The 25,745-nt window shown below is 34.5% G+C and overlaps 1 protein-coding gene across 1 annotated transcript; it reads left to right on the top strand.

Annotated features, from left to right (window-relative positions):
• Positions 1–5,943: 5,943 nt before the first annotated feature.
• Positions 5,944–25,080, top strand: LOC132557534 (ATP-binding cassette sub-family F member 3-like). Its single transcript, XM_060222033.1, has 18 exons — positions 5,944–6,016; positions 7,594–7,738; positions 8,139–8,277; positions 8,807–8,898; positions 10,255–10,377; positions 11,538–11,642; positions 13,970–14,278; positions 14,781–14,837; positions 15,420–15,442; positions 16,272–16,327; positions 17,507–17,707; positions 18,480–18,556; positions 19,576–19,620; positions 20,525–20,654; positions 21,570–21,750; positions 22,150–22,282; positions 22,581–22,668; positions 23,761–25,080. The coding sequence occupies exons 1-18, from the start codon at positions 5,944–5,946 to the stop codon at positions 23,911–23,913; spliced, it is 2,130 nt and encodes a 709-aa protein (XP_060078016.1). The 3' UTR covers positions 23,914–25,080.
• Positions 25,081–25,745: the final 665 nt, after the last annotated feature.

Raw genomic sequence — 25,745 nt, 5'->3', positions numbered from 1 at the left:
CTAGTCCATCCCTGATCACCAATACGATACATCACAGATCACTAGTCCATCCCTGATCACCAATACGATAATACATCACAGATCAATAGTCCATCCCTGATCACCAATACGATACATCACAGATCAATAGTCCATCCCTGATCACCAATACGATAATACATCACAGATCACTAGTCCATCCCTGATCACCAATACGATACATCACAGATCACTAGTCCATCCCTGATCACCAATACGATAATACATCACAGATCAATAGTCCATCCCTGATCACCAATACGATACATCACAGATCACTAGTCCATCCCTGATCACCAATACGATAATACATCACAGATCAATAGTCCATCCCTGATCACCAATACGATAATACATCACAGATCAATAGTCCATCCCTGATCACCAATACGATACATCACAGATCACTAGTCCATCCCTGATCACCAATACGATACATCACATCACAGATCCCTGATCACCAATACGATAATACATCACAGATCAATAGTCCATCCCTGATCACCAATACGATACATCACAGATCAATAGTCCATCCCTGATCACCAATACGATAATACATCACAGATCACTAGTCCATCCCTGATCACCAATACGATACATCACAGATCACTAGTCCATCCCTGATCACCAATACGATAATACATCACAGATCAATAGTCCATCCCTGATCACCAATACGATACATCACAGATCAATAGTCCATCCCTGATCACCAATACGATAATACATCACAGATCAATAGTCCATCCCTGATCACCAATACGATACATCACAGATCAATAGTCCATCCCTGATCACCAATACGATAATACATCACAGATCAATAGTCCATCCCTGATCACCAATACGATAATACATCACAGATCAATAGTCCATCCCTGATCACCAATACGATACATCACAGATCAATAGTCCATCCCTGATCACCAATACGATAATACATCACAGATCAATAGTCCATCCCTGATCACCAATACGATACATCACAGATCAATAGTCCATCTCTGATCACCAATACGATAATACATCACAGATCAATAGTCCATCCCTGATCACCAATACGATATATCACAGATCAATAGCCCATCCCTGATCACCAATACGATAATACATCACAGATCAATAGTCCATCCCTGATCACCAATACGATAATACATCACAGATCAATAGTCCATCCCTGATCACCAATACGATACATCACAGATCAATAGCCCATCCCTGATCACCAATACGATACATCACAGATCAATAGTCCATCCCTGATCACCAATACGATAGTACATCACAGATAAATAGTCCATCCCTGATCACCAATACGATACATCACATATCACTATTTCATCCCTGATCACCAATACGATACATCACAGATCAATAGTCCATCCCTGATCACCAATACGATACATCACAGATCAATAGTCCATCTCTGATCACCAATACGATAATACATCACAGATCAATAGTCCATCCCTGATCACCAATACGATAATACATCACAGATCAATAGTCCATCCCTGATCACCAATACGATAATACATCACAGATCAATAGTCCATCCCTGATCACCAATACGATAATACATCACAGATCAATAGTCCATCCCTGATCACCAATACGATACATCACAGATCAATAGTCCATCTCTGATCACCAATACGATAATACATCACAGATCAATAGTCCATCCCTGATCACCAATACGATAATACATCACAGATCAATAGTCCATCCCTGATCACCAATACGATACATCACAGATCAATAGTCCATCCCTGATCACCAATACGATACATCACAGATCAATAGCCCATCCCTGATCACCAATACGATACATCACAGATCACTAGTCCATCCCTGATCACCAATACGAGGATAAATACGTCATAAACAAGTACAGTCAAGGTTTGATAATTATGAAATTTAATGAATGATAGGGCTGGTGCACTTTCCCATCTTTTTTTGACATTTCTGTCGATCACTCTGGATTTTCCTCGTCGCCTCTCAGGTTTCAGAAAGGCCCTGTAGTATTAAAGGCGTGTCCGAGGAGGATGAAACAGCTGCAAGATGCAGCTCATTTCACTGTTTGGTTCTAATTATCTTATTGTATTATAAGGCGCCAATCACTTGTGTGTCATTTGAACAGTCTATACACATCACATACATATAATTGTATACATATAAACATTTGGCAGCATGTCCTCAACTAATAAAAGATATCATTTCTATCTGATTTATGTGTTTTTCACAACTACGAGTTACTGTGTGACTGACGTGGATTCCTTACCTGACCTGAATGTCTCCCGCCCTGTATAAATAGACAGTCAAGGTTAATTGACAGTGTTTTTTATGTGTCTTATTCATTTTTATTTAAGTATCGTGAATGATCTTTATAAAATAGCCAATGATTTAATGAGAATATGACAAGAAGATATATACGAGGTGTTAAATCAAATCCTTGAGCAGACTTCAATAATTTTCCCGGTAATTCTATGTGACCTCGAAGTCCCTATATATCTAGACGGCCGTGAGGTCCCGATAATTCTGGGAGACCTTAGGTCCATATATATCTAGACGGCCTTGAGGTCCTGATAATTCTGGGCGACCTTGAGGTCACGATAATTCTGGGAGACCTTGTGGTCTCGATAATTCTGGGAGACCTTGTGGTCACGATAAGTCTGGTAGACCTTGTGGTCACGATAATTCTGGGAGAACTTGTGGTCTCGATAATTCTTAGAGACCTTGTGGTCACGATAATTCTGGGAGACCTCGTGGTCCCGATAATTCTGGCAGACCTTGTGGTCACGATAATTCTAGGAGACCTTGTGGTCTCGATAATTCTGGTAGACCTTGAGGTCCCGTTACTTCTGGACGGCCTTGAGGTCCCGATAATTCTGGGCGATCTAAATGTATCTTTTATCCTCATTCTTTACAATGTTTTTATGCTGCTGAATTTAAAATATAATGAAGGAATCTTTTTACAGCTGATTTTATTTATTTGCTGTTTTATCATTAAAACGTCTTTATTGTCATTAATTTGTTCTAGTAGATTATTTCTCTCTTATTATTTTTGTAATATTTTTTCCACATAACACACCCCATAAACAAATTAGCTATATATTTCAAATCTAAAACAAGAAAGAAAATACCGACATGTCAACAGAATCTGAACTTGAGCAAAATATGAACAAAAGAATGATTTACGTGGAAACCCCTAAAGGATAAATTTATGTCATATGTCAAATGTTAAGTCAACCTCACGCAGCTCAGTTCTATCACGTGTTTATGAAATCTTGTCATAACTTAGTATAGTCACCTAGTGATTGGTTTGGTTGTATATTGTTTAACACCATATCAACATACAGCTATTTGTATCTAAGGAATGCCTCTCTGTGTATGTACTCAGTCGATCAACGTGCCATATCTTTACATGAATTTGAAAACAGAAAAAATGATGTGCTGATATGTAGATAAGATATATATCAAAACAATTACAATCAAAGAATCATTTAAACGAGGAAAATACATAAAGGACCGATTTACATGGTGATCTTTGTAAGAGGTACAGGAAAATCTACCACACCTTGTATCCATGAAATTTTGCTCGTGTTGCTAAAACTTCGTTCTAAGTATGCTTGAAAACAATGCTTCTATTAAGTAAATGTTAATCATTATAAGAATAATAATTTTTCATGCATACACCTTAAGATGAGAATGAAACGGGCCAGCAGAAAACTTTTGAGATCAGACATGCCACTAGGTACACATTCATGAATAAAACTATGACGTAAGGACTGTACTGTTTTCTGTGGATTGTAAAAAAACCACAACGACAATACCGACATGTTGACAAATTTTACTTCAAATTCAAATTCGATTAAACTAAGGCAAAAAAGTGAACAAAAGAATCTTAAGTTTATATGGAGTCACCTTCCCTGCCCCTCCTCTACAAAAGTACAATGAGACCAGGTGTTGTGAAAGGTTATGCTTCTTCTCCTTCGTTGACGAAACTCAACTATGTATATCCTGGTCAATCCAAGTACATAAATGTAAGTAATGTTACGTTCTCAAATGAAAACAAGATTAACAAACGAACGATCACTCATTAAGCAAGTCCAACAATAAAGTAGAAAAATTCACTAAAAATATAATGATAAGACAATATCTCATCTACACAAGTTAACAATTTTAGTCCATATTTAGAGTTAGACAAAGTGGTGTCAGATAACGATAAATTTTATCCATTCGGATAACTTGTCAACTTTAACGTACGAGGTGTGTCTTTCATATTTGGCATGTGTGCTCCTTGTGTCAAGACCTTTCCGGATGTACCATTTTTTAAAAAACTTAGACTGACGTTTGACCTACATTTCAAAAATTATAGCACTGACCTTAACTATGGCACTGTAAAACATAAGTGTTTCAAAAAGTGTGCATGTAATTAGCACGTAGCTTACACATTACGGTTTTAATGTTCCACTTTAGAACTTTGTTGCAACCGGGGGTATAGTGTTTCATAAACACATTTTATTTCTTTCTAAGACTCGTCAATGATGCTCGAGGCTTATAACGTTAGGATAAGGTCGCTGTATGTCAACATTATTCGAAATCAATTTCAAAAGTATCGCTGATAGCTTAATGTTTTTGTCAAAATCGGCACTCTCTTTATGAATTACCTCCTTAGCAACATAGTAATGCTTTCTTTATGGAATTCCTGACAACCAGGCAGAAACTAGTGTACATTGTATTTGAATCACAAAATCAACCATAAGTCAAAATCTCTTCATAAATTTCCCAACCAGTTTATAAATTGACATCATATTACAAATCCAGGAAACTTGACATATTGATGAATTAAAATGATACCAACATCTCAACATTATCATAATCAAAATACAAAGTTAATAAAGCTATGGCAAAATAAGAACAAAAGACAGATTTACATGGAGACTCTTGAAAAAGTATAAGGAGAATAAGACCAGGTGTTCCGGGAGAGGAAGCGTCTTCTGCTACTATGATTGGTCAATTGAAATACATTGTAAGATGGTATACCATAACGGATTCAAAACGCAAATTAACCAGCATCAAACACGTCCTGCTTCGATTCATATCGCACAAAGTTCTCAATCAGATCACTATTTTGACCGTAAATTTTCCTATTAATTTTCACCACTCTGCAGTCCGAATTATTCTGACGTTCCATCCATTTTTTTCATATTGGACTGGAGTTGACGAACGACATAAACAGAGGCCAATAAAACGTCATAATAATTCCAACCAATCAATCTGCATCTCTTGAAACCGTATCGTGTTAAGGGTTTGTCTATCAGTTGACAACTTTAAGTTACATTTCACATCACGTTACCATGTGGGATAAGCGCCAAAAGATTAAATACTAACCCGTGTAATGATAAGGTGAATGTCACCGAAGCATTTTTCTTCCTTTCAGACACTACTTGTACAATTGACCGAATGAGAAGGCTCAACCACCTAAACAAAAGCAATCTAGGAAGTGATAATTGCGTCGGTGCATTCGTTACAGAAAAGTTATCTTTTGGAAAAGAAACTTTTTTTGTAATCAATACTAATTTCAAGAATAAATTCTTCGTGATTTTTTTTATACAATTGTAAAATTAATTCATAGTATCAAAATGCAAAACGAGATGCAGTACACATCAAATAACAATAAATATTTTCAATTTTTAGCGATACGAACGCACCTAGAGACATCGTTACCCTTAAATAAAAGTATATTTAGATATATTAATTTGTTCATTTATCAGTGGTCTAGAATAATAAAACATTAACTCATATTATAAATGTTATCGCAAATAGAAGGGAAATATTGTACAGTTTATCGGAAAAAAGCCGATATTTGCCTTATTGTGACCTTTTCTTTTTGGTTAGAGATTACAGTCTGACAGCATGGCGGCCTACGGAGCCGTACTGACGGAATGTTTCTCATCAATTGACACAGAAATTGTCGATTATATAAATGGTAAATCAAATATGTGTATGGATAGTTGTAAATGATGTTATTATGTACAAAGAAGATCAAAATGTCTAATGATTTTCATTCAAAATCGTCCTTAAATCCACGATCATCTGCACACTTTTGAGAGTATTGCACAACACAGCAGCTGATCATGATAAGTGTTATTGGCATCTTCTTTGGGATCCGATCATATTGAACATCAAGTGAATTATACCTGGTGTGTAAAGAAAGAGTAGTGCAAAGGAAAATAACACTAGCTTTATATGAAAGTTACAAGAGAGGATCTGATCAATACTTTCAAAATTGTGAAGAACTTTGACAGTAGAATCCCAGCAAACGTTTTCTACATGTTTATCAGGACATGACGGCACATCCATAATTTTTTTCAAAATCCGTCGTAACACCGATCCCGGAAAAAGATCTTAAGTCATCATATTAAGGACAGTAAATTTTGGGACTCGGTAATTTGAGTCATGGACTCTTGCTATTCCTGTGGGACTCTCTAAATTTTTTAAAACCCACTATGACTCTTAATATTAGGACAAATCAAAATTTAGGAATTGTGATTTGGACTTATCTGAAAAACCCTACAAAAAATACTTATTGATTCATTGAACAGTCTACTGCAGCATGTCATAGACTCATGTAATGCTAAACAATTAGAAATAAGATTGGATGAAGAAGTAACATTTAAAATTCAATTTCTTGTTGATTCAGAAAAAGTTCATTCAATAACTTGGCACTTTTTATTTAAATTTTTGGTTTGCTTTTTTGTAATTTCACTGATATATGGATATGGAGGCCTTTCATCTGCATCCATTGTTATATTAAATCCTATTTTAAAAGATTTATCATTTTCTGTGGTTTCCAGTCATACTGAACCTAATTTTATTTATATCTGGAAAGAAAAAGTAGTTCAAAGAAAAATCATTCAAACTGTTGCAAAGTTTGTTGTTGAAGAAAATAACAATGTTTCCAGTGTAGTCTTAATTATTCTAACATTCTAATTTATTTTGATGTATTGACTTGGGAGTTGATGAATGTCAGAACTGTAACATTTATACTGTAACAAATTAACTAGGGAAGCCAGTGACCCATTCTGTGGTTGGCATTCAAATGATAATCAAATTTGATTAACTACCCTTGATTGTGTATTGTATTTAGACTCTGTAACAAGCAGATTCAGTATATCAAGTTGAAAAAGGAAAAAAGATGGTAGAATTTCTGTTTCAACATCATTACTAACAAAGAAATTGCATCACATATGTTCAAAAATAGAAACATTTAAATATCTAATATGAAGATGGAAGAGCATGCCTGCAAAATTGTCCGTCGTCAATTATTTATGATATAGCTAATGTCCAGACCAACCTGGCCCATTACATAGAGATCATCCAAATACTTCACCTTTACAACTCCACTAATATTGTAATAGAGATGCTTAAAAGCCTTACTACCTCTTTCTTCCACAAAAATGTAAACTGAACACAGCCAAGCTACAACTATCATTTTTTGGACAACTTTTTACCAAATTGAATTATAGAAATTGTGTGTATTTTTCATTTTCTATTGTTTTGAAGGTCTTCTTGAAGATGGACATGATGACTTTGACACACCAGATGACCTGTTCGAGGCCATTGGAATCATGTTATTACAAACTGATGAAAACAAATCTGAAGATGACATCAAGGATATATGTGGGAGGTTATATAATATCATGAATGGGTATGAAAAATTTAATGTTTAGATTTTCTCAAAACATACATATAGTGAATTTTTAAAAATATATTTGAAATATTGAATACAACAGATTTCAGTGATTTTTTGGACTGTTGCTTTTCCTGTAAAACTCACTCAAATTTTGAGAACTAACTATATCTTTTTGTAACTGGTCTCATCAAAATTTTGGAAATGGTACTTTGGATTGCCAGAAAAATCCTTCAAAAATTACTGAGAGATTTGCAAATTAGGATTTATTGAAAGCATATAATGGTGTAATACTACCTGACTTACTTTTAGTCAAAATTTCAAATCATCGTGAGGTAAAGTGTCTTCTACTGAAAGTTTTGTTTTGGTAACTTACAGCCAGGTTTTAATACTGAGGCTTATGTTTTGTGCCAAACAGGTCTCGGGACAGTGTTTCTCCAGAGCAATCTCACAAAAGGATGCTGACTACTCCAGTTCAAATGTCTCTACTGGGCGAGGAAAGCGAATCACTAGTACAAACCAACAGTATCTGGATAGCAAAGAAGGAAAATGCATCGGTACAGTCATATTAAAAAAATACCACATTTGTCAGGAAATCTTAGACACCTTCAGAACTGCTCATGCAGGCACCTGTATGATGTAGATAATTGTCTATCCTGTCCTATGTACTCCTGGCTATACTCTATTTCACATCTATTGTTTGTAAAGATTGTCAGAGTGAAATATGATTGTTTTTCTGTGTAATAAATATGTTTAGAATGTTTCAATTTCTGTATTTAAATTAGATAAACATTTTTTAATGTATAACGTTTAATTTTCTCTTGGTTATGGTAGCTCAGCGACCCTTAATATGAATTTTAATTATTACTTTACATTGTTTCACTTGAATTTCTTCTGTAGGTTCTCAAGGGGTTTAAATTTTCTTTTTATCCAAACAGCTTTAATGGGTTAATCTGGGGCATTTATACAAGAATTTTGCTTCTAACTGATGGAGGTCCGAGGAAAGTTTTTGAGAAAATGCAGATATACATTTTTACATGAATAATCCTCGAGTTGTTTTGATCTTTGATTTCAATTCTCTTTCAGCAAGTGGATCCAAAAAAATTAGAAAAAGCAGAAGCAAAAATTCTGAAAAACAAAGATCGGAAAGGAAATGTACCGAAACCAAAGACAAATGGGTAAGTTTAGAAAACACAACATCATAACATGAATATCTAAATGTCACTGTGGTTCTTAAATAATGGTATTTCCTATGCCTGCAATTGGTTTTAGATTTCTCTACTTCTGTTTTACTTATCCGGTTAATGCCATTAAATGTCTTAAAATCCACAACAAATCAGTAAAATAAAACCAAGATTTTTTTTTATGAAATGAGAGTAACATTATGCAAAACATTATGCCAGCAGCGTTTTTAGTTACTTTTTAAGTGAATTTTTTTTCCGTTTAAGGAAGCTTTTTAACTTTAAAACAATCAGTAAGCATTCAAGATTAATGACAAATTAAAATAGCTGTCTCTGATTCATGTCTCCATGCCTTTCTTTGATTGTCTTAATTTTTATATACTGTGAACTTTAACATGTGATGTAAAAACTTAAACGCTGACCCACTGTGGGAAATAACTGACAAATTCGAAAAAAATAATTGAATAGAAATTAGGATTAAGTAATATTTTCAATAATAGAATTCCTAGAAAGGAATCGAATACACAAATATTATGATAACCTTAGTCCTATGGAAAGGTTGTGACAGTGCTATATAATGTCACATCCTTCTTAGGATTTGGTGGGATACACTTGAATCAGATTGTCTATCAATAAAAGTTTGTTGAGAGAAAAACAATCTACTTGCCCAACAATCTTATCAACCATGTTGTGTTTGATTAGTTACTGAAGTAGTAATAGTTTTGTAGCAATGTTCAAATTATATTCTGAAGAGTTATTTCCCTTCCATGATTTTTACATACATATGGTATCAGGAGGTATGTCACAATGGTGTATATAAAAGGTAATGATAGAATAACAAGTTGATCAGAAATTTGGGATTCTTAAAGAAAGTTGCCATCTTTGGAAGAACTGAAAAATTTCTTCCTGTTTTATTTTCCATTAAACCATTTAATTGTTTGATTGTGAAGGGAAATGCCTGATGTAATTATATCAGTTATTTGTAGATTTCCAAATACCCAATGATGTTGTTTACATGGCAGAAATGTTTTGGTGTGCTAAATGTGGAAAGCACTTGTAATTACAACTGACCTGCACTATTGAAATCATTAACAAAGATATTAAAATGGTATGGTGTGTCTTATCATACTTGTTTTACATTGGTATTAGACACTAAGATTACTTTGAGTGGTTTGACTGTCTATTTGATATCAGACATTCACTTTGAATATACTCACTTTGATGGTTTGTTTTTGCTGCCAATTCTAACCTCGTTGTGAACATGTAGGCAGTTCAGTTTACAGTTCTTTATCAGCTGAAGAGTGCCATTTACATCGAAGGTACATACATATTTATATATTATTTATTTTCCAGGGCGCAGGAAGAAGCCAGTGCTAGTCAACAATTCAACAGAAAAGATGTCAAGTTTGATGCCTCTGGAGCTAACAGATCATATGACATTAAAATTGACAACTTTGATATCGCATTTGGTGAAAAGTAAGTAATGCTTAAAGCTACAGCAGAGCTTTGGTGTAACTATAGATGGTAGCAAAAATTTAGATATGCCACTTAAAGAAAACAGAATGAGATGATGATAGTGGGATATTATGAACATCTCATGTCCAGCAACTGTATTGGCAAAATCAGTAGTGAGATGTACATTTTATTTATAGATGTTTGTTATGGTTTGGGTAAGTGGATCTGCACATCGTTTAATCCTTCATACTTGTTTCAGTTAAGTATTATAAAGTAGTGATGGCAGTGTAGAATCAATATGCTTACAAGGGACAACAATTATGAGACAGGCCTATCTTTATACATAAAGCAGTAACACTTTGTTCTCCTCTTCTTGTCAAACTAAACTGGTGATGATGGTGGGCTATTCAAATTGCTCTACATCCGTGGTCCATCTGTCTGTAAATAATTTTTTATTATCATCATTTCTTGAGAAGTACTGGATGGAACTTTCTCAAATTTGATATGTAGGTTCCCCTTGGTCCCTAGTTGTGCCCATCTTATTTTGGGACTGATCAGAAAAACAAAATGGCTGACAGGCGGCCATCTTGGATTTTTACTTTGAATGTTTGTTAACTCTATTTCTTGAGAAATATTGCATAGATCTTTCTCAAATTTCATGTGTATGTTTCTGTTGATCTCTAGGTGTGCCTGGTTGATTTTGGTACTAATCAGAAAAAGAAAATGGCCTACAAGCAGCCATCTTTGATTTTTTCTAGAAAGATTGTTATCCCTATTTCATAAGAAACACAGAATGGATCTTTCTCAAATTTCATATGTATGTTCCCTTCAGTCTCTACTTGTGCCCATCTGATTTTGGGGCTGATCAGAAAGAAAAGAAGGCTTCCAGGCAACCATTTTGGATTTGGCAGAAAAAGATTATCATTGCTATTCTGCAAAGGAATTTTCAAATTTCTTATCATTAATTGCTAAAACAGAGAAGAGAAAAAAAAGGAAAATATCCAACTTTCAAAGAGCAAATAAAGATCAAACAATGGTGGGCATCACGATCCCTCTGGGATATTGTTTTATTTTTTCTTCTAACTTTAGTAATATTATTTCGACAGGCATCAATGAGAGTGTCCATATTTACCCATACTATATGATATGAATGCTTCTAAGACTGTTTGTTTTCTTTGAAGGGTTCTGATCACTGGTGCATCTGTGCAATTATTAGCTGGACGGAGATACGGCTTTGTTGGGAGAAATGGTCTTGGTAAAACAACGTTACTAAGAATGCTCTCCAAGTAAGTATAATCCTGTAGTTGTGTTGGTGTATAATCCTGTTGTGTCGGTGTATAATCCTGTTGTGTTGGTGTATAATCCTGTTGTGTTGGTGTATAATCCTGTTGTTGTGTTGATGTATAATCATGTTGTGTTGGTGTGTAATCCTGTTGTTGTGTTGGTGTGTAATCCTGTTGTGTTGGTGTATAATCCTGTTGTGTTGGTGTATAATCCTGTTGTTGTGTTGGTGTATAATCCTGTTGTTGTGTTGGTGTGTAATCCTGTTGTTGTGTTGGTGTGTAATCCTGTTGTTGTGTTGGTGTGTAATCCTGTTGTTGTGTTGGTGTGTAATCCTGTTTGTTGTGTTGGTGTATATTGTTGTGTTGGTATATAATCCTGTAGTTGTGTTGGTGTGTAATCCTGTTGTTGTGTTGGTGTATAATCCTGTTGTTGTGTTGGTGTGTAATCCTGTTGTTGTGTTGGTGTATAATCCTGTTGTTGTGTTGGTGTATAATCCTGTTGTTGTGTTGGTGTATAATCCTGTAGTTGTGTTGGTGTATAATCCTGTAGTTGTGTTGGTGTGTAATCCTGTTGTTGTGTTGGTGTGTAATCCTGTTGTTGTGTTGGTGTATAATCCTGTTGTTGTGTTGGTGTGTAATCCTGTTGTTGTGTTGGTGTGTAATCCTGTTGTTGTGTTGGTGTGTAATCCTGTTGTTGTGTTGGTGTGTAATCCTGTTGTTGTGTTGGTGTGTAATCCTGTTGTTGTGTTGGTGTGTAATCCTGTTGTTGTGTTGGTGTGTAATCCTGTTGTGTTGTGTTGGTGTGTAATCCTGTTGTTGTGTTGGTGTGTAATCCTGTTGTTGTGTTGGTGTGTAATCCTGTTGTTGTGTTGGTGTGTAATCCTGTTGTTGTGTTGGTGTGTAATCCTGTTGTTGTGTTGGTGTGTAATCCTGTTGTTGTGTTGGTGTGTAATCCTGTTGTTGTGTTGGTGTGTAATCCTGTTGTTGTGTTGGTGTGTAATCCTGTTGTTGTGTTGGTGTGTAATCCTGTTGTTGTGTTGGTGTGTAATCCTGTTGTTGTGTTGGTGTGTAATCCTGTTGTTGTGTTGGTGTGTAATCCTGTTGTTGTGTTGGTGTGTAATCCTGTTGTTGTGTTGGTGTGTAATCCTGTTGTTGTGTTGGTGTGTAATCCTGTTGTTGTGTTGGTGTGTAATCCTGTTGTTTTGGTGTGTAATCCTGTTGTTGTGTTGGTGTATAATCCTGTTGTTGTGTTGGTGTGTAATCCTGTTGTTGTGTTGGTGTGTAATCCTGTTGTTGTGTTTGTGTGTAATCCTGTTGTTGTGTTGGTGTGTAATCCTGTTGTTGTGTTGGTGTGTAATCCTGTTGTTGTGTGTAATCCTGTTGTTGTGTTGGTTTGTAATTCTGTTGTTGTGTTGGTGTGTAATCCTGTTGTTGTGTTGGTGTGTAATCCTGTTGTTGTGTTGGTGTGTAATCCTGTTGTTGTGTTGGTGTGTAATCCTGTTGTTGTGTTGGTGTGTAATCCTGTTGTTGTGTTGGTGTGTAATCCTGTTGTTGTGTTGGTGTGTAATCCTGTTGTTGTGTTGGTGTGTAATCCTGTTGTTGTGTTGGTGTGTAATCCTGTTGTTGTGTTGGTGTGTAATCCTGTTGTTGTGTTGGTGTGTAATCCTGTTGTTGTGTTGGTGTGTAATCCTGTTGTTGTGTTGGTGTGTAATCCTGTTGTTGTGTTGGTGTATAATCCTGTTGTTGTGTTGGTGTGTAATCCTGTTGTTGTGTTGGTGTATAATCCTGTTGTTGTGTTGGTGTGTAATCCTGTTGTTGTGTTGGTGTGTAATCCTGTTGTTGTGTTGGTGTGTAATCCTGTTGTTGTGTTGGTGTGTAATCCTGTTGTTGTGTTGGTGTGTAATCCTGTTGTTGTGTTGGTGTGTAATCCTGTTGTTGTGTTGGTGTGTAATCCTGTTGTTGTGTTGATGTGTAATCCTGTTGTTGTGTTGGTGTGTAATCCTGTTGTTGTGTTGTTGTGTAATCCTGTTGTTGTGTTGGTGTGTAATCCTGTTGTTGTGTTGGTGTGTAATCCTGTTGTTGTGTTGGTGTATAATCCTGTTGTTGTGTTGGTGTGTAATCCTGTTGTTGTGTTGGTATATAATCCTGTAGGCAAGTGATTCCATGCCTTTTCATGTCCAATCAGATAATCAAACCCTGGTTGTCTTGGTGAAAGTAGAGTGTGTTACTGCACCACTCTGTATCCTGACTGCCCTACAAAATATGACATAGAAAATATTGGATATAGTGTCTGATATCAAATTTGATTGGGTTTGTATTTTTACTTACAGAAAACATCTTAAGATTCCCTCCCATATATCAGTGTTACACGTAGAACAGGAAGTCCATGGAGATGATACAGTGGCTCTACAGAGTGTACTGGAGTGTGACATCAAGAGAGAGGCCTTACTACAGGAAGAAAGAGACATTTCAAATAAACTTTCTGCAAATAATACAAAAAGTGATGGTGAATTGTCATCACGATTAACAGAGATTTACCACGAGTTAGAAGCTATGGATGCTGCAAAGGCACCCTCAAGAGCTGGTGTCATTCTAGCAGGCCTAGGATTTACACCTAAAATGCAGGCTGCTCCCACAAAGTAAATATTGTAGGCTTTCTGATACAGCTGCGAAAGAACAATTTACAATAATGTTGTTTTTTCACAATAAATGAAATACTAGTATAACTTCAATTTTGACAATCAAAAAGCCAGTTGCATATTTAAAAATATACATTTTGAAATGTAACATAAAATCAGAGATTTGTAAGAAGCCAATGTTTGTTTTCATGTCACCAGGTGCGGAGCCTAGCAATTTTTGATTGTTAATAGACTGGAATGAATTAGGAGAGCAGAGAACAGAAAATATTACTTGGGGTCTCAGGGCAAAGTCCCCCCGCCCCCCAAAATCTGGAAAGAAATCAAGATAATTTTGCATACAATTTGCTTTAACCTGTGATGAGGTGTATGCAGCTACATAGTTACAAAGAGGAAGTTACACACCTGGACATGAAGAGAAAACATTAAGTTTACCCCGTGACATTACAAATCATTGTTGATTGTTCAATAACAAACAAAAATAACACTTTGTAATTGGTTACAGAGAATTCTCAGGAGGCTGGCGAATGAGATTGGCTTTGGCAAGGGCACTGTTTTCAAAGTAAGAATACCTCTCATTCCTGTAACTGACATGTTGATCTTATTTGTAAACACCGACCTCCTCCCTAATTTTCTGTTCAATGTTACTGTGATCCTGTTACATTTAAATCTTTACACACTGCAGTAGTCATTACAACTCTAGAGATATTTCCTTGGTGATGGTTGGTGGCAGATTTGATCATGCAAAAAGACGGAGAATGTTTTGTTTTCTGAGATAAAACCAGAACATCAATGTGTAATGATATGGTAAATGTGTTAATATTACAATACTGTTGATTTTATACCCTGTCATTTGATGACAGGAAGGGTTCATATAGCATTACCTGTGTACACCTGTCCCATCATCTTCCGTTCATAGTCAAAGTCATATCTTGCAGATCTCACAACAGATTTGGTTCATATTCACCCCATAGTATCAAAGCATGGTGTTCTACACCCTTTCATTCTTACTAAGATAGTCATGAGTCAAGGTGCTTGGAGTAGAAGTACTCATGTCTTACAGCTGTCTTTTATATTTTTGATGTATTTCCATTTTCTATCTTTTTATGTCACTTGTTGATATGAAATATTATTTATTTTGTAGGCCAGACTTACTGTTACTTGATGGTAAGTAAACCACTCTGCATGTTGACAACATTTTGAAATTTCTATAAATTAATTTGTGTGTGTTCCAAATGTTTAAGCTTCAGAAAAGTAAGTTATAGACATGTTTTTAGCAGATTTATCTTAAAATACAACTTGTTTAGAGGCTTTTTCTGGTTGACAAAGTGGATATTTGAAATCACAAACAATTCACATGCTTAACTGGTAATTCATGTTAAATTTGGAAAAATATTTTCTTTCCTAAATATGATGGGTTAACAGGTGAGTTATGGGATATTAGTATATTACGTTAGTATTTGTCACTAATTGCATTTATGAATGGTTAAAGTTTGGACAAAACACTTTTTTCATACACCGAAGTGCTGCTCTTAAGTAGTATATGTTAATTGACATAATAATTCTAGATATGAATATTTCATTACTGCCAGCATCCAAATGATAACATTTTGTGTGTGTAGGTAAAATCTGGGAGTTTATATATGTTTAAATGATCAATACATCCTGTCATGACATTGTGATTGGTGAGTGGTCCAACCGTTATACATTGATGTCCGAACAGGAAGTAAAAGTCCAATTAAAAAAAAAAGAGAAAAAATTTTGCTTTTCAAATTTCTGTATAGATATTTACACAAACAAATGTCATCTTCAGATGTACATTTAAGTAAGCTGAGTGAATTCTCCAGCAGTTCTTGTTTTATGATAAAAACAACATATTCTATCTGTTGTTAATGATGTCACTCTCGTTATTGTGTGGACCAAAGTGTGTAGATCATAAACACCCCAATCTATATCTGCAGCTTCTTTTAATAACTGTGTTCTCCATGTTTTACAGAACCTACTAACATGTTGGATATGAAAGCAATCATATGGTTGGAAAACTATTTACAGGTGAGTGATTCCTACCTCGTTAGTGACTTATTGTCAAGTGGGAAGGTATTTACACCTGAGGGAGTCCTTTCTCACCAGTTACTTATTGTTAAGTGAGAAATTATTAACAGTTTAGAGATATATACCTTGTCAGTGATGATTAGTTTATCTGAACACAATATCAATGCCTGCTGGATGATGTGAATTATTACCACGCGTTAAAAAGATGAAGTTTAAAAATTTCATTGGAACATTTCAGTAAGTTGTCATAAGCTACATATTAGTCTGCTTTGATTTCAGTACAGGAAAATAAGTTTAAGTGTAAAGGGACCAAATAAATGTATAGCATTATTTAAAGAAAAATGATCAAAGTCACATAAATTTGTCGTAGTTGTAATCATAGAATTCATGATAAGTAGAGTTATCCTGACACCCTCAGTTTCTGTCTAATCAAAACCATGTATCTTGATAAGAGATAGAAGTGTAAAAGTTTACACAATTGGAGGTAGAGACAGAATCCAATATGATTGGTCATTGCTCAAGGTTAAAGGGTCAAGAGGCAATCTTAACTGTTTTTGAAATCAAAAGATCAGGGGACGTGGGGTATTCCTATATCTATCAGAATTAACTCTGTTCTTATATTGATTTGAATAGAAGTCTCACATGACATATCAGTGATTTGAAATATATATATAGTTATATTAGTAGTACTATGTATATATTTCATAGCTGGCCCACCACGAATATAGAATACATATGTAGTTATAACAGTAGTACTATGTATATATTTCAGAGCTGGCCCACCACCATATAGAATATATATATACTTATAATAGTAGTATTATGTATATATTTCAGAGCTGGCTCATCACAAATATAGAATATATATGTAGTTATAACAGTAGTACTATGTATATATTTCAGCCCACCACCATATAGAATATATATATACTTATATATTTCAGTAGTATATATATACTTATAATAGTAGTATTATGTATATATTTCAGAGCTGGCTCATCACAAATATAGAATATATATGTAGTTATAACAGTAGTACTATGTATATATTTCAGAGCTGGCCTACCATGAATATAGTTATAATATATAGTACTATGTATATATTTCAGAGCTGGCCCACCACGAATATAGAATATATATATATATAGTTATAATAGTAGTACTATGTATATATTTCAGAGCTGGCCCACCACGATATTAGTTGTTTCTCACGACCGTCAGTTCCTAAACGCTGTAGCTACTGACATTCTCTCACTACACAACCAGAAGATAGACACGTACCGCGGTAACTATGAAGTGTTTCATAAAACACGGGAAGAGCGATTACTGGCCCAACAAAGAGAGTTTGAAGCACAACAACAGTACCGTGACCATATACAGGTAAGTCACACCAACACAATGGTGGATCAAGTCATTACATAACTTATGTGGTTTTTTTGCCAATATCGAATTTTCATCATCAGATTAAATGGTGAATATCTATCTGGCAAATTTTGATTGAGAAAAAGTTATGTGGTATGATTGTTTTAATTGACAAAAAAATTGACATGTTATGAGTGCTTTAATTGAGAGAGAGTTAATTGTGTAATTGCTTTGCCTTTAGGAAAATGAGATGTTCTGTTTTGACACTTAATTGCAAAATTTGTGCATGACAGAATCAAGCCTATTATAAATTATGCTGTAACTGGTATGTTTATTTATATAATACCTCAAAATGATTTTATAGGACTTTCTGCAGGCAAAATTAAAACACTATTTTCAAAATTCTTATAATAAATTAAGTTTAATGAAAGTGAATTCTTAGATGTGTTCAGGACACCAAGAAAAAACACAAGGTGTTTCACCAAGGATTAAATTTATGTCTCAATATTCAATTTATCATCAATTTTGCTGCAATAATTAAGACAATACCAAATGAACCGGCATAATTTTGTTTTAACATTTGATGGCATTTTTTTTTTCAAATAATATATTTACTGTATTTATATTTTTCTTCTTTTTATTTTTATTCTAAGAATGGTGTTTTTGTTTATGTAGTTTTCTAAAGAATAGCATTTCTTATTACGAAGAAACAGGTCATTTGAAATAAAAATTAATCCCATGTTTAGAGTATTACTTTTATTTATAACACTTTTTTGTTGTCATTTTCCAGGTTTTCATCGATAAGTTCAGATACAATGCCAAACGTGCTTCACAAGTCCAGAGTAAATTAAAGATATTAGAAAAATTGTAAGTATATATGTCAGGAACACATAAAGATTAGAGGCAGTGTAGTATATTGTAAAATCTTAAGATATTAGAAAAATTATAAGTATATATGTCAGGAACACATAAAGATTAGAGGCAGTGAAGTATATTGTAAAATCTTAAGATATTAGAAAAATTATAAGTATATATGTCAGGAACACATAAAGATTAGGGGCAGTGTAGTATACTGAAAAATTTTTAATTTTCGTGGGTGATTTATTTACATTGATTTCCTGGGTACATTTAATCCACTATATCATATGTACACGAACATGGTACACATAATCCACACATTCACATTTCAACAAGCTGTTGAAATTAGTGTAAGTATATTTCTTGAGCTCAGATATATAGTCTATCCTTGAAATAGCAAAGTTTTTAAAAAAACACAAAAAGTTCAACCCCACGTTAGTACCCTTTAAGATCAAAGTGCTGTATTAGTGTGTCTGTTTACTAATCATTGAATGCTTTGTCCTCTGTAGTACTGTAACACAAAAACTTAAGAGGATAGGATTACATTATCTGTCTCATTCGCCTTGTGGTGATTCTAAGATAATACATGACAATGAGAGTGTCTGTCCTTTATCTGGAAATATAAAAAGCGTTTTTTGGTATTTGAAGAAACAGAAAATGGATGACATCATTTTTGCGATGTGTATTAATCTTCATGATCATTGTGCACTTGTCAGACTTTGGTAATGAAAGACTAATGGACAAAGGACAGACCGACAGATGGATAGCCTTAGAATAATTGACCAATGCTTTAAGCATTAGTTGTTGACATCACACGTTGAATACCCTGAACTTATAGGACTGTCATCTGTTAATCTCAGCTAAATGATATTAGCTACATGAGTCGTGTGATACATTAGTTTTTAATTTTTAATTTACACAGTAGTTTTAGTTCAGCATTTTCCTTTAGTATATCAGGTTGTTATTAAAACTGTTTGTTTCATTAAATTGTGTTCAGACTTACAAATATTTCCATTTATAATTTTCAGACCAAAACTTGTACCAGTGGAAAAAGAATCCAAAGTCCAGTTCAAGTAAGTTATGTACTGTTTGTGGTAGTAAAATGATCAGGATCACCAGGACAGTTTTTAATGTCGTCTTCAATTTCTACCTTAAACTAAAAAAGTTCACAATCGCCACGGTCTTTGATTTCGAAGATTCTATGGACACTTAGGCTGTGGATATATAGTGATGGTTGGATCTTAACTGCATTTTAAGCTTCAGTGGTTCATTGTCCTGTTCCAATATTGTGGGCGTGACATTTTTTAGGTTGGGGAAGGATTGAAGGGAGCTATGTGATCTTAGATTATTGTATATTGAATCAATATTCTTTTATTTTGTCCTTTACAAGAAAGACACTAAAAATTCCTGTTTTTAGTGTAAATATGCTGGATCAAAGAGTTTTGTGTTGTAAATGAGAGCATCACCTTATCCAGCCAGTATTATTGCACCTTAGGTTTTTCTGCGCGGACAAAAAAACCCTTTGATGATGTTTTAAGTGTCATGAATCACTAGTCAACCAGAACACCTGGTCTTATTCTCTGTGTAAATCTTTCTTGTGTTCATAGTTTGCCCTAGTTTTATTGAATTTTTGTTAGAATTATGATGATGTTGACATGTTTCTATTTTATTGTTCATGATCTGATCAAAATCAGGGATGGCAAGGTGTTATCAAATCTGTAAATATATTTAGATGATGTTCTAGTTCAAGTTCAAACATTATTTTGACTACATAAAATTTAAAAAAAATTTTAAAAAACATTTAACTACTGATCAAAAGTGAGGGAATGTCAGTGATTCGACCTTTTTTCACTATTTGAACATAATATGGCCAATATAAAACTGACCACACAAAGTCCAGTGAGTTGGCGTTTCTCTAGGGTTCTTACACATTTACATGTGGTGTAACATGTTTCAAATATCAACATTTACTTTCAGATTTCCTGAATGTGAAAAATTGTCACCTCCTATCCTGATGTTAGACGAAGTTAATTTCTACTATTCTAAGGAGAGAATAATATTCAAAAATATATGTTTAAATGCTAATATGGACTCCAGAATTTGTATAGTAAGTATTAACGTATTAATGTGAGGCAATGATATACAGTACATTGGTATTTTTTAGGTTATTATAAGGATTTGTGGACCTGAGAAAAGTAGATAATTCCTTAGGCTGCAAGTGGAGGGAAATATCATCTTTCAAAGGTCGTCAAATCCTCTTATTAACCTTAAAAAAGGTTACTTTTATGTTATATGACACAACATTTAAATATTTAAATATTACAACTAAAACTGACTTTTGTTCAATTTAAGTCATCAGTTTGGGATGATAAACTTGAGTCACTGTTATAAGGTTATAAAGTCTATGTTATCAATTTGTGAGGATAACTTGTCATACAGAAATTGACTGGTTTTAGGTAAACATTGAATTTGGTCAAATCCTGCAGGAGACCTCTTGGTAGAGGGCATTTCTCTGTCATATAACATATCTGTAATTAATGATGTCTAATTAGAATTAATAAGTAAACAAGCACCTGTTATAAACAACAAGGTTTCTGTTTGCAATGAAAATATATCGATTATAGTCAATTAAAACTTCTACTGAATAGTTGCTCAAAGAAGAGAAACTTTCATGAAGTTTGCTGCTGTAGAATTTCATTATTATATATTGTCAAAGTTTCAGCTTTCCAGACAATACAGGGAGATTTAGATTTTTCAAAAATTTCAGTTTTCTAGACAATGCAAGGCAATTACAATTTTTCAGATAAATGCTTAGCAATTTAAACTTTTCAGACAATGCTATCCAATTTAACCTTTTCATACCTTGCTAACGAATTGAACCTTTTTGGACGTTGCAAGGCAAGGAATATACCCACCCACAAAAATTGAAAACGTGCATTCCTCTTTAATCCAGCACACAATTTAATATGTATACTTTATTTGTTTGTATGTAAATAAATTCATAAACAATATTTTTGTCCAGGTTGGAGAGAACGGTGCTGGTAAAACTACTCTACTAAAGATATTGTTAGGAACCCTGGATCCTGTAAGTGGTATCCGTCATGTACATCGCAATCTTTCCATCGGCTACTTTAGTCAGCACCATGTTGACCAGCTTGCCATGGACCTGTCCTCATTAGAACTGATGGCTGAGCGATTCCCAGGTAGGTGATGGGATTCCTCCCTTGGAACAAAAACAGAATAAAGAAATAGACAATCTACTGATCTTTCTACTGCTTCAGTAACATGGCACACTGTTATAGATGGTTGTATAATGTACTGTGTGAAATTCACATTTATATTCCTACCTGTAGAGGAAAACATCTCTGGCACTTGTATTTAACAGGTTTGTTTGTTTGATTTGACTGTGTAATGTATAAATCAAAGATATATAATTTGAAGATTTAGAGCACCAATCTGCAGGCAGTTTTTGAGAAATTCTGCATTGTAGATTAACTGATTCACAGTAAAAGTTTAAGAATTATTCTCTTGCACTGACTTGTAATCAGCTTGCCACACATGTAGAAAGATACATCCCTAAATATGCATTTCTTTCCATAAAGGTCTGAACTCTGAGGTGTACCGGGGAAAGCTTGGGATGTATGGTGTGAGTGGTGACCTTGCCCTACGACCAGTGTCCAGTCTCTCTGGAGGTCAAAAATCAAGGGTTGCATTTGCTTTGCTTGGAATGAAAAAGTAAGTATGAGTTTAAGAATGCTCACTGTTACATTTCATCACCAAGTGGCCTATAGTTACATTGCAGTGGAGTGTATTGAATAGATGATGATTGTAATATTATTAGACCAGAGAAAAATTTAAAAAGTATAATGCCATATTTAATTTTTATCTTTAATGTATGTTATTATCAGATGATTTAAGTGAGAGGAAATCCTCTGTGAAGTAATCTGTGATTTATTGGATTACTTGTAATTTCTCTCACACATCTACTGATGAAAAGCTAGAAATTAATGAAATCTGTCTTTTTCCTTTTCAGTCCTAATTTCTTCATCCTTGACGAACCTACCAATCATTTGGATATGGAGACAATAGAAGCCCTAGGTCATGCATTGCTGAAATTCCAGGTACATATAAGTACAGATATTTGTTGTTAGGGCAACCTGAGGCAAACATGGCCTGAGGCAATTGCCTTTTATCTATTATTATGTGTTGTGATGGTTTATCAGGAAACGATTAATATTTTCTGCTTCTTCTCAAAAATCTTAGAACCAAAATTTATGAAATTATTGCAGAAGTTTTCCATGGAAAAAGGTAAACCAAAGTTGTGAATTATGTGTGTAGAAGGTCCCTACACCCAAAGGGCCTTAGGGATGGTGTGAAACGTGGTAAAATTTGACTCTAAATTTCAAAAATCTTCTCAAAAGCCAGATATGGTAAAATAAAATATTCTTCAACCAAAATACATATATAAAACAGGTCAAGTTGTTTTTTAGATATATGTTACAACAACAAAAATGACAGTTTTTATAGAACTCAGACTATTAAGAACCTTTCTGCCTCTTGGATCATTTCATTATTTCACTCAAATATCGAATGGCGGGCTATTCAAATCACCCTACATTCGTGGTCTGTTGTCCCTCTGTCTGGAAACAGTTTTCGTTATCATTTCATGAGAAGTACTGGATGAATCTTTCTCAAATTTCATATGTGTGTTCCCCTTGGTCCATAGTTGTGTGAACCTGTCATATCAGCTGATCTAAGTGAAACCCGTGTACACTAAATATGCATCAGCTGATCTGTAGTAAAATTATGAAAAAAACTTTGCACATTAGCTGTCAGATCTGGGATAAGATATTCCTAAATAGAACACATCAATCGATCACTTCATGATAAATTGTTAACCTCAACACAATTAACTGGTGCACACAAGCTTTGATGATAGTTGTGTGTATTTATCTTAATGGAGATAACCACAAATTTATGACTGGAGTAGATATGTAAATCTTTGGGGTTGTTCTTATTTAGATGTGTCATGGAGGCATTGCCTTAAATAATGACCTGATCTGTTACAATATGATGTTGCTATATATAGATTTGCACAGGTGAGTATTACATACAATACAATGTTGCAGTATATACCTTTGTACAGGTGACAAATCAATACCTTGTTTATTTTTATAGAGTAATTTCTTAAACCATCTAATTTCTTTCCACAGGGTGGAGTTGTGCTTGTTTCTCATGACGAGCGTCTTATACGAATGCTATGCAAGGAATTGTGGGTAGTGAGGAATGGTGGTGTGGAGACTTTAGAAGGAGGCATTGATGAATATAAGAATATTGTGGAGAAGGAACTGGAACTAAACTGTTGATGAGTGTCCCTTTGTATGTTTTATATGATCGACCTGCAGTGTAATCATGATAGAGGTCTGAAACCAACCAAACACAACAATTAAACCTTAGTAAATTGGTCATATCGGCTGATCTACAGGGAAACCTGTGTAAACTGGTCATATCAGCTGATCTACAGTAAAACCTGTGTAAACTGGTCATATCAGCTGATCTACAGGTAAACCTGTGTAAACTGGTCATATCAGCTGATCTACAGGTAAACCTGAGTAAACTGGTCATATCAGCTGATCTACTGGTAAACCTGTGTAAACTGGTCATTTCAGTTGATCTACAGTAAAACCTGTGTAAACTGGTCATATCAGCTGATCTACAGGTAAACCTGAGTAAACTGGTCATATCAGCTGATCTACAGGTAAACTTGAAAAAACTGGTCATATCAGCTGATCTACAGGTAAACCTGTGTAAACTGGTCATATCAGCTGTTCTACACTTAAACCTGTGTAAACTGGTCATATCAGCTGATCTACAGTTAAACCTGTGTAAACTGGTCATATCAACTGATCTACAGTTAAACCTGTGTAAACTGGTCATATCAGCTGATCTACAGGTAAACCTGTGTAAACTGGTCATATCTGCTGATCTACAGTTAAACCTGTGTAAACTGGTCATATCAACTGATCTACAGTAAAACCTGTGTAAACTGGTCATATCAGCAGATCTACAGATCTACAGTTAAACCTGTGTAAACTGGTCATATTAGCAGATCTACAGGTAAAACCTGTGTAAACTGGCCATATCAGCTGATCTACAGTAAAACCTGTGTAAACCAGTCATGTGAGGTGTTCTACCTCAATACACTAAATATGCATCAGCTGATCTATAGATAAATTTATAAAAAAAACTTTGCACATCAGCTGTCAGATCTATGATGAAATACTCCTAGACAGAACACATCAGCCAATCACTTCATGATCAATTGTTAACCTCAACACAATTAACTGGTGCACACAAGCTTTGATGATAGTTGTGTGAATGTACAATATAAATGTATTTATCTTAATGGAGGTCAACTGCAAATTTATGACTGGAGTAGATATGTAAATCTTTGGGGTTGTTTTGATTAAAATGTGTTTGTGTATGCATACATTGGTTGAACATGAATGTTAAATAAAATGTGTACAATATGATATACAGTGTAAACTTGTCACATTTAGATCAGTGGAGTTGTGTTTTAGAGATGAGAATATATTAATGAAAAGTGGGAGAATGTAGTGTAACTGATTGTCTGACACTGTATTAACTCGAGTTCTGACAGCAGAGTATGTTTGACTATTGGTATAGTTTTAGAGAGATGGAGAATGACAATATATCTCCCCATGTATTTTTGAGGAATGTTAGCGTATGCCAGTACAGACTCATTAACAGTGGTAAGGGTTATGTAAGCTAGCTATGAAAATTCACATATCTACTTCCCATTTTGACCTTCAGATTTGTGATATGAGTTTTGAAATTGCCATTTTTGTCGAGCCCTGATGGTGCTGGTCCTCTACCTGTCGACTGTAATAAAAATAGACCAATGGTTATGATATTTGGCAAACAAGCGAGATGAAATGCTTTAATGACTCTTCGTATAAATATCTTGATCTCTGTTTCAGATCATGGGTCAAATATATGTTAAAACAGCATTGTCAAAAGAACCATGTGGTCTAGAGTGGTGAGCCTTGTTAGTCAGGGAGTTTTTTTTTTTTTACCAAAAGCTGTTCGGATTTTCTTCTGAGATTTAAATATGCCTTAAGTACATGTTGCAATAGAAAAGTCAGGAATCCTAAAATATGGAAATTATAACAATGCT

The sequence above is a fragment of the Ylistrum balloti genome, unplaced genomic scaffold (genome assembly GCF_031769215.1).
Source record: "Ylistrum balloti isolate Yb309-2 unplaced genomic scaffold, AGI_CSIRO_Ybal_v1 Utg369656, whole genome shotgun sequence".
NCBI lineage: Eukaryota > Metazoa > Mollusca > Bivalvia > Pectinida > Pectinidae > Ylistrum > Ylistrum balloti.
This window is presented reverse-complemented; position numbering and strand designations above follow the sequence as displayed.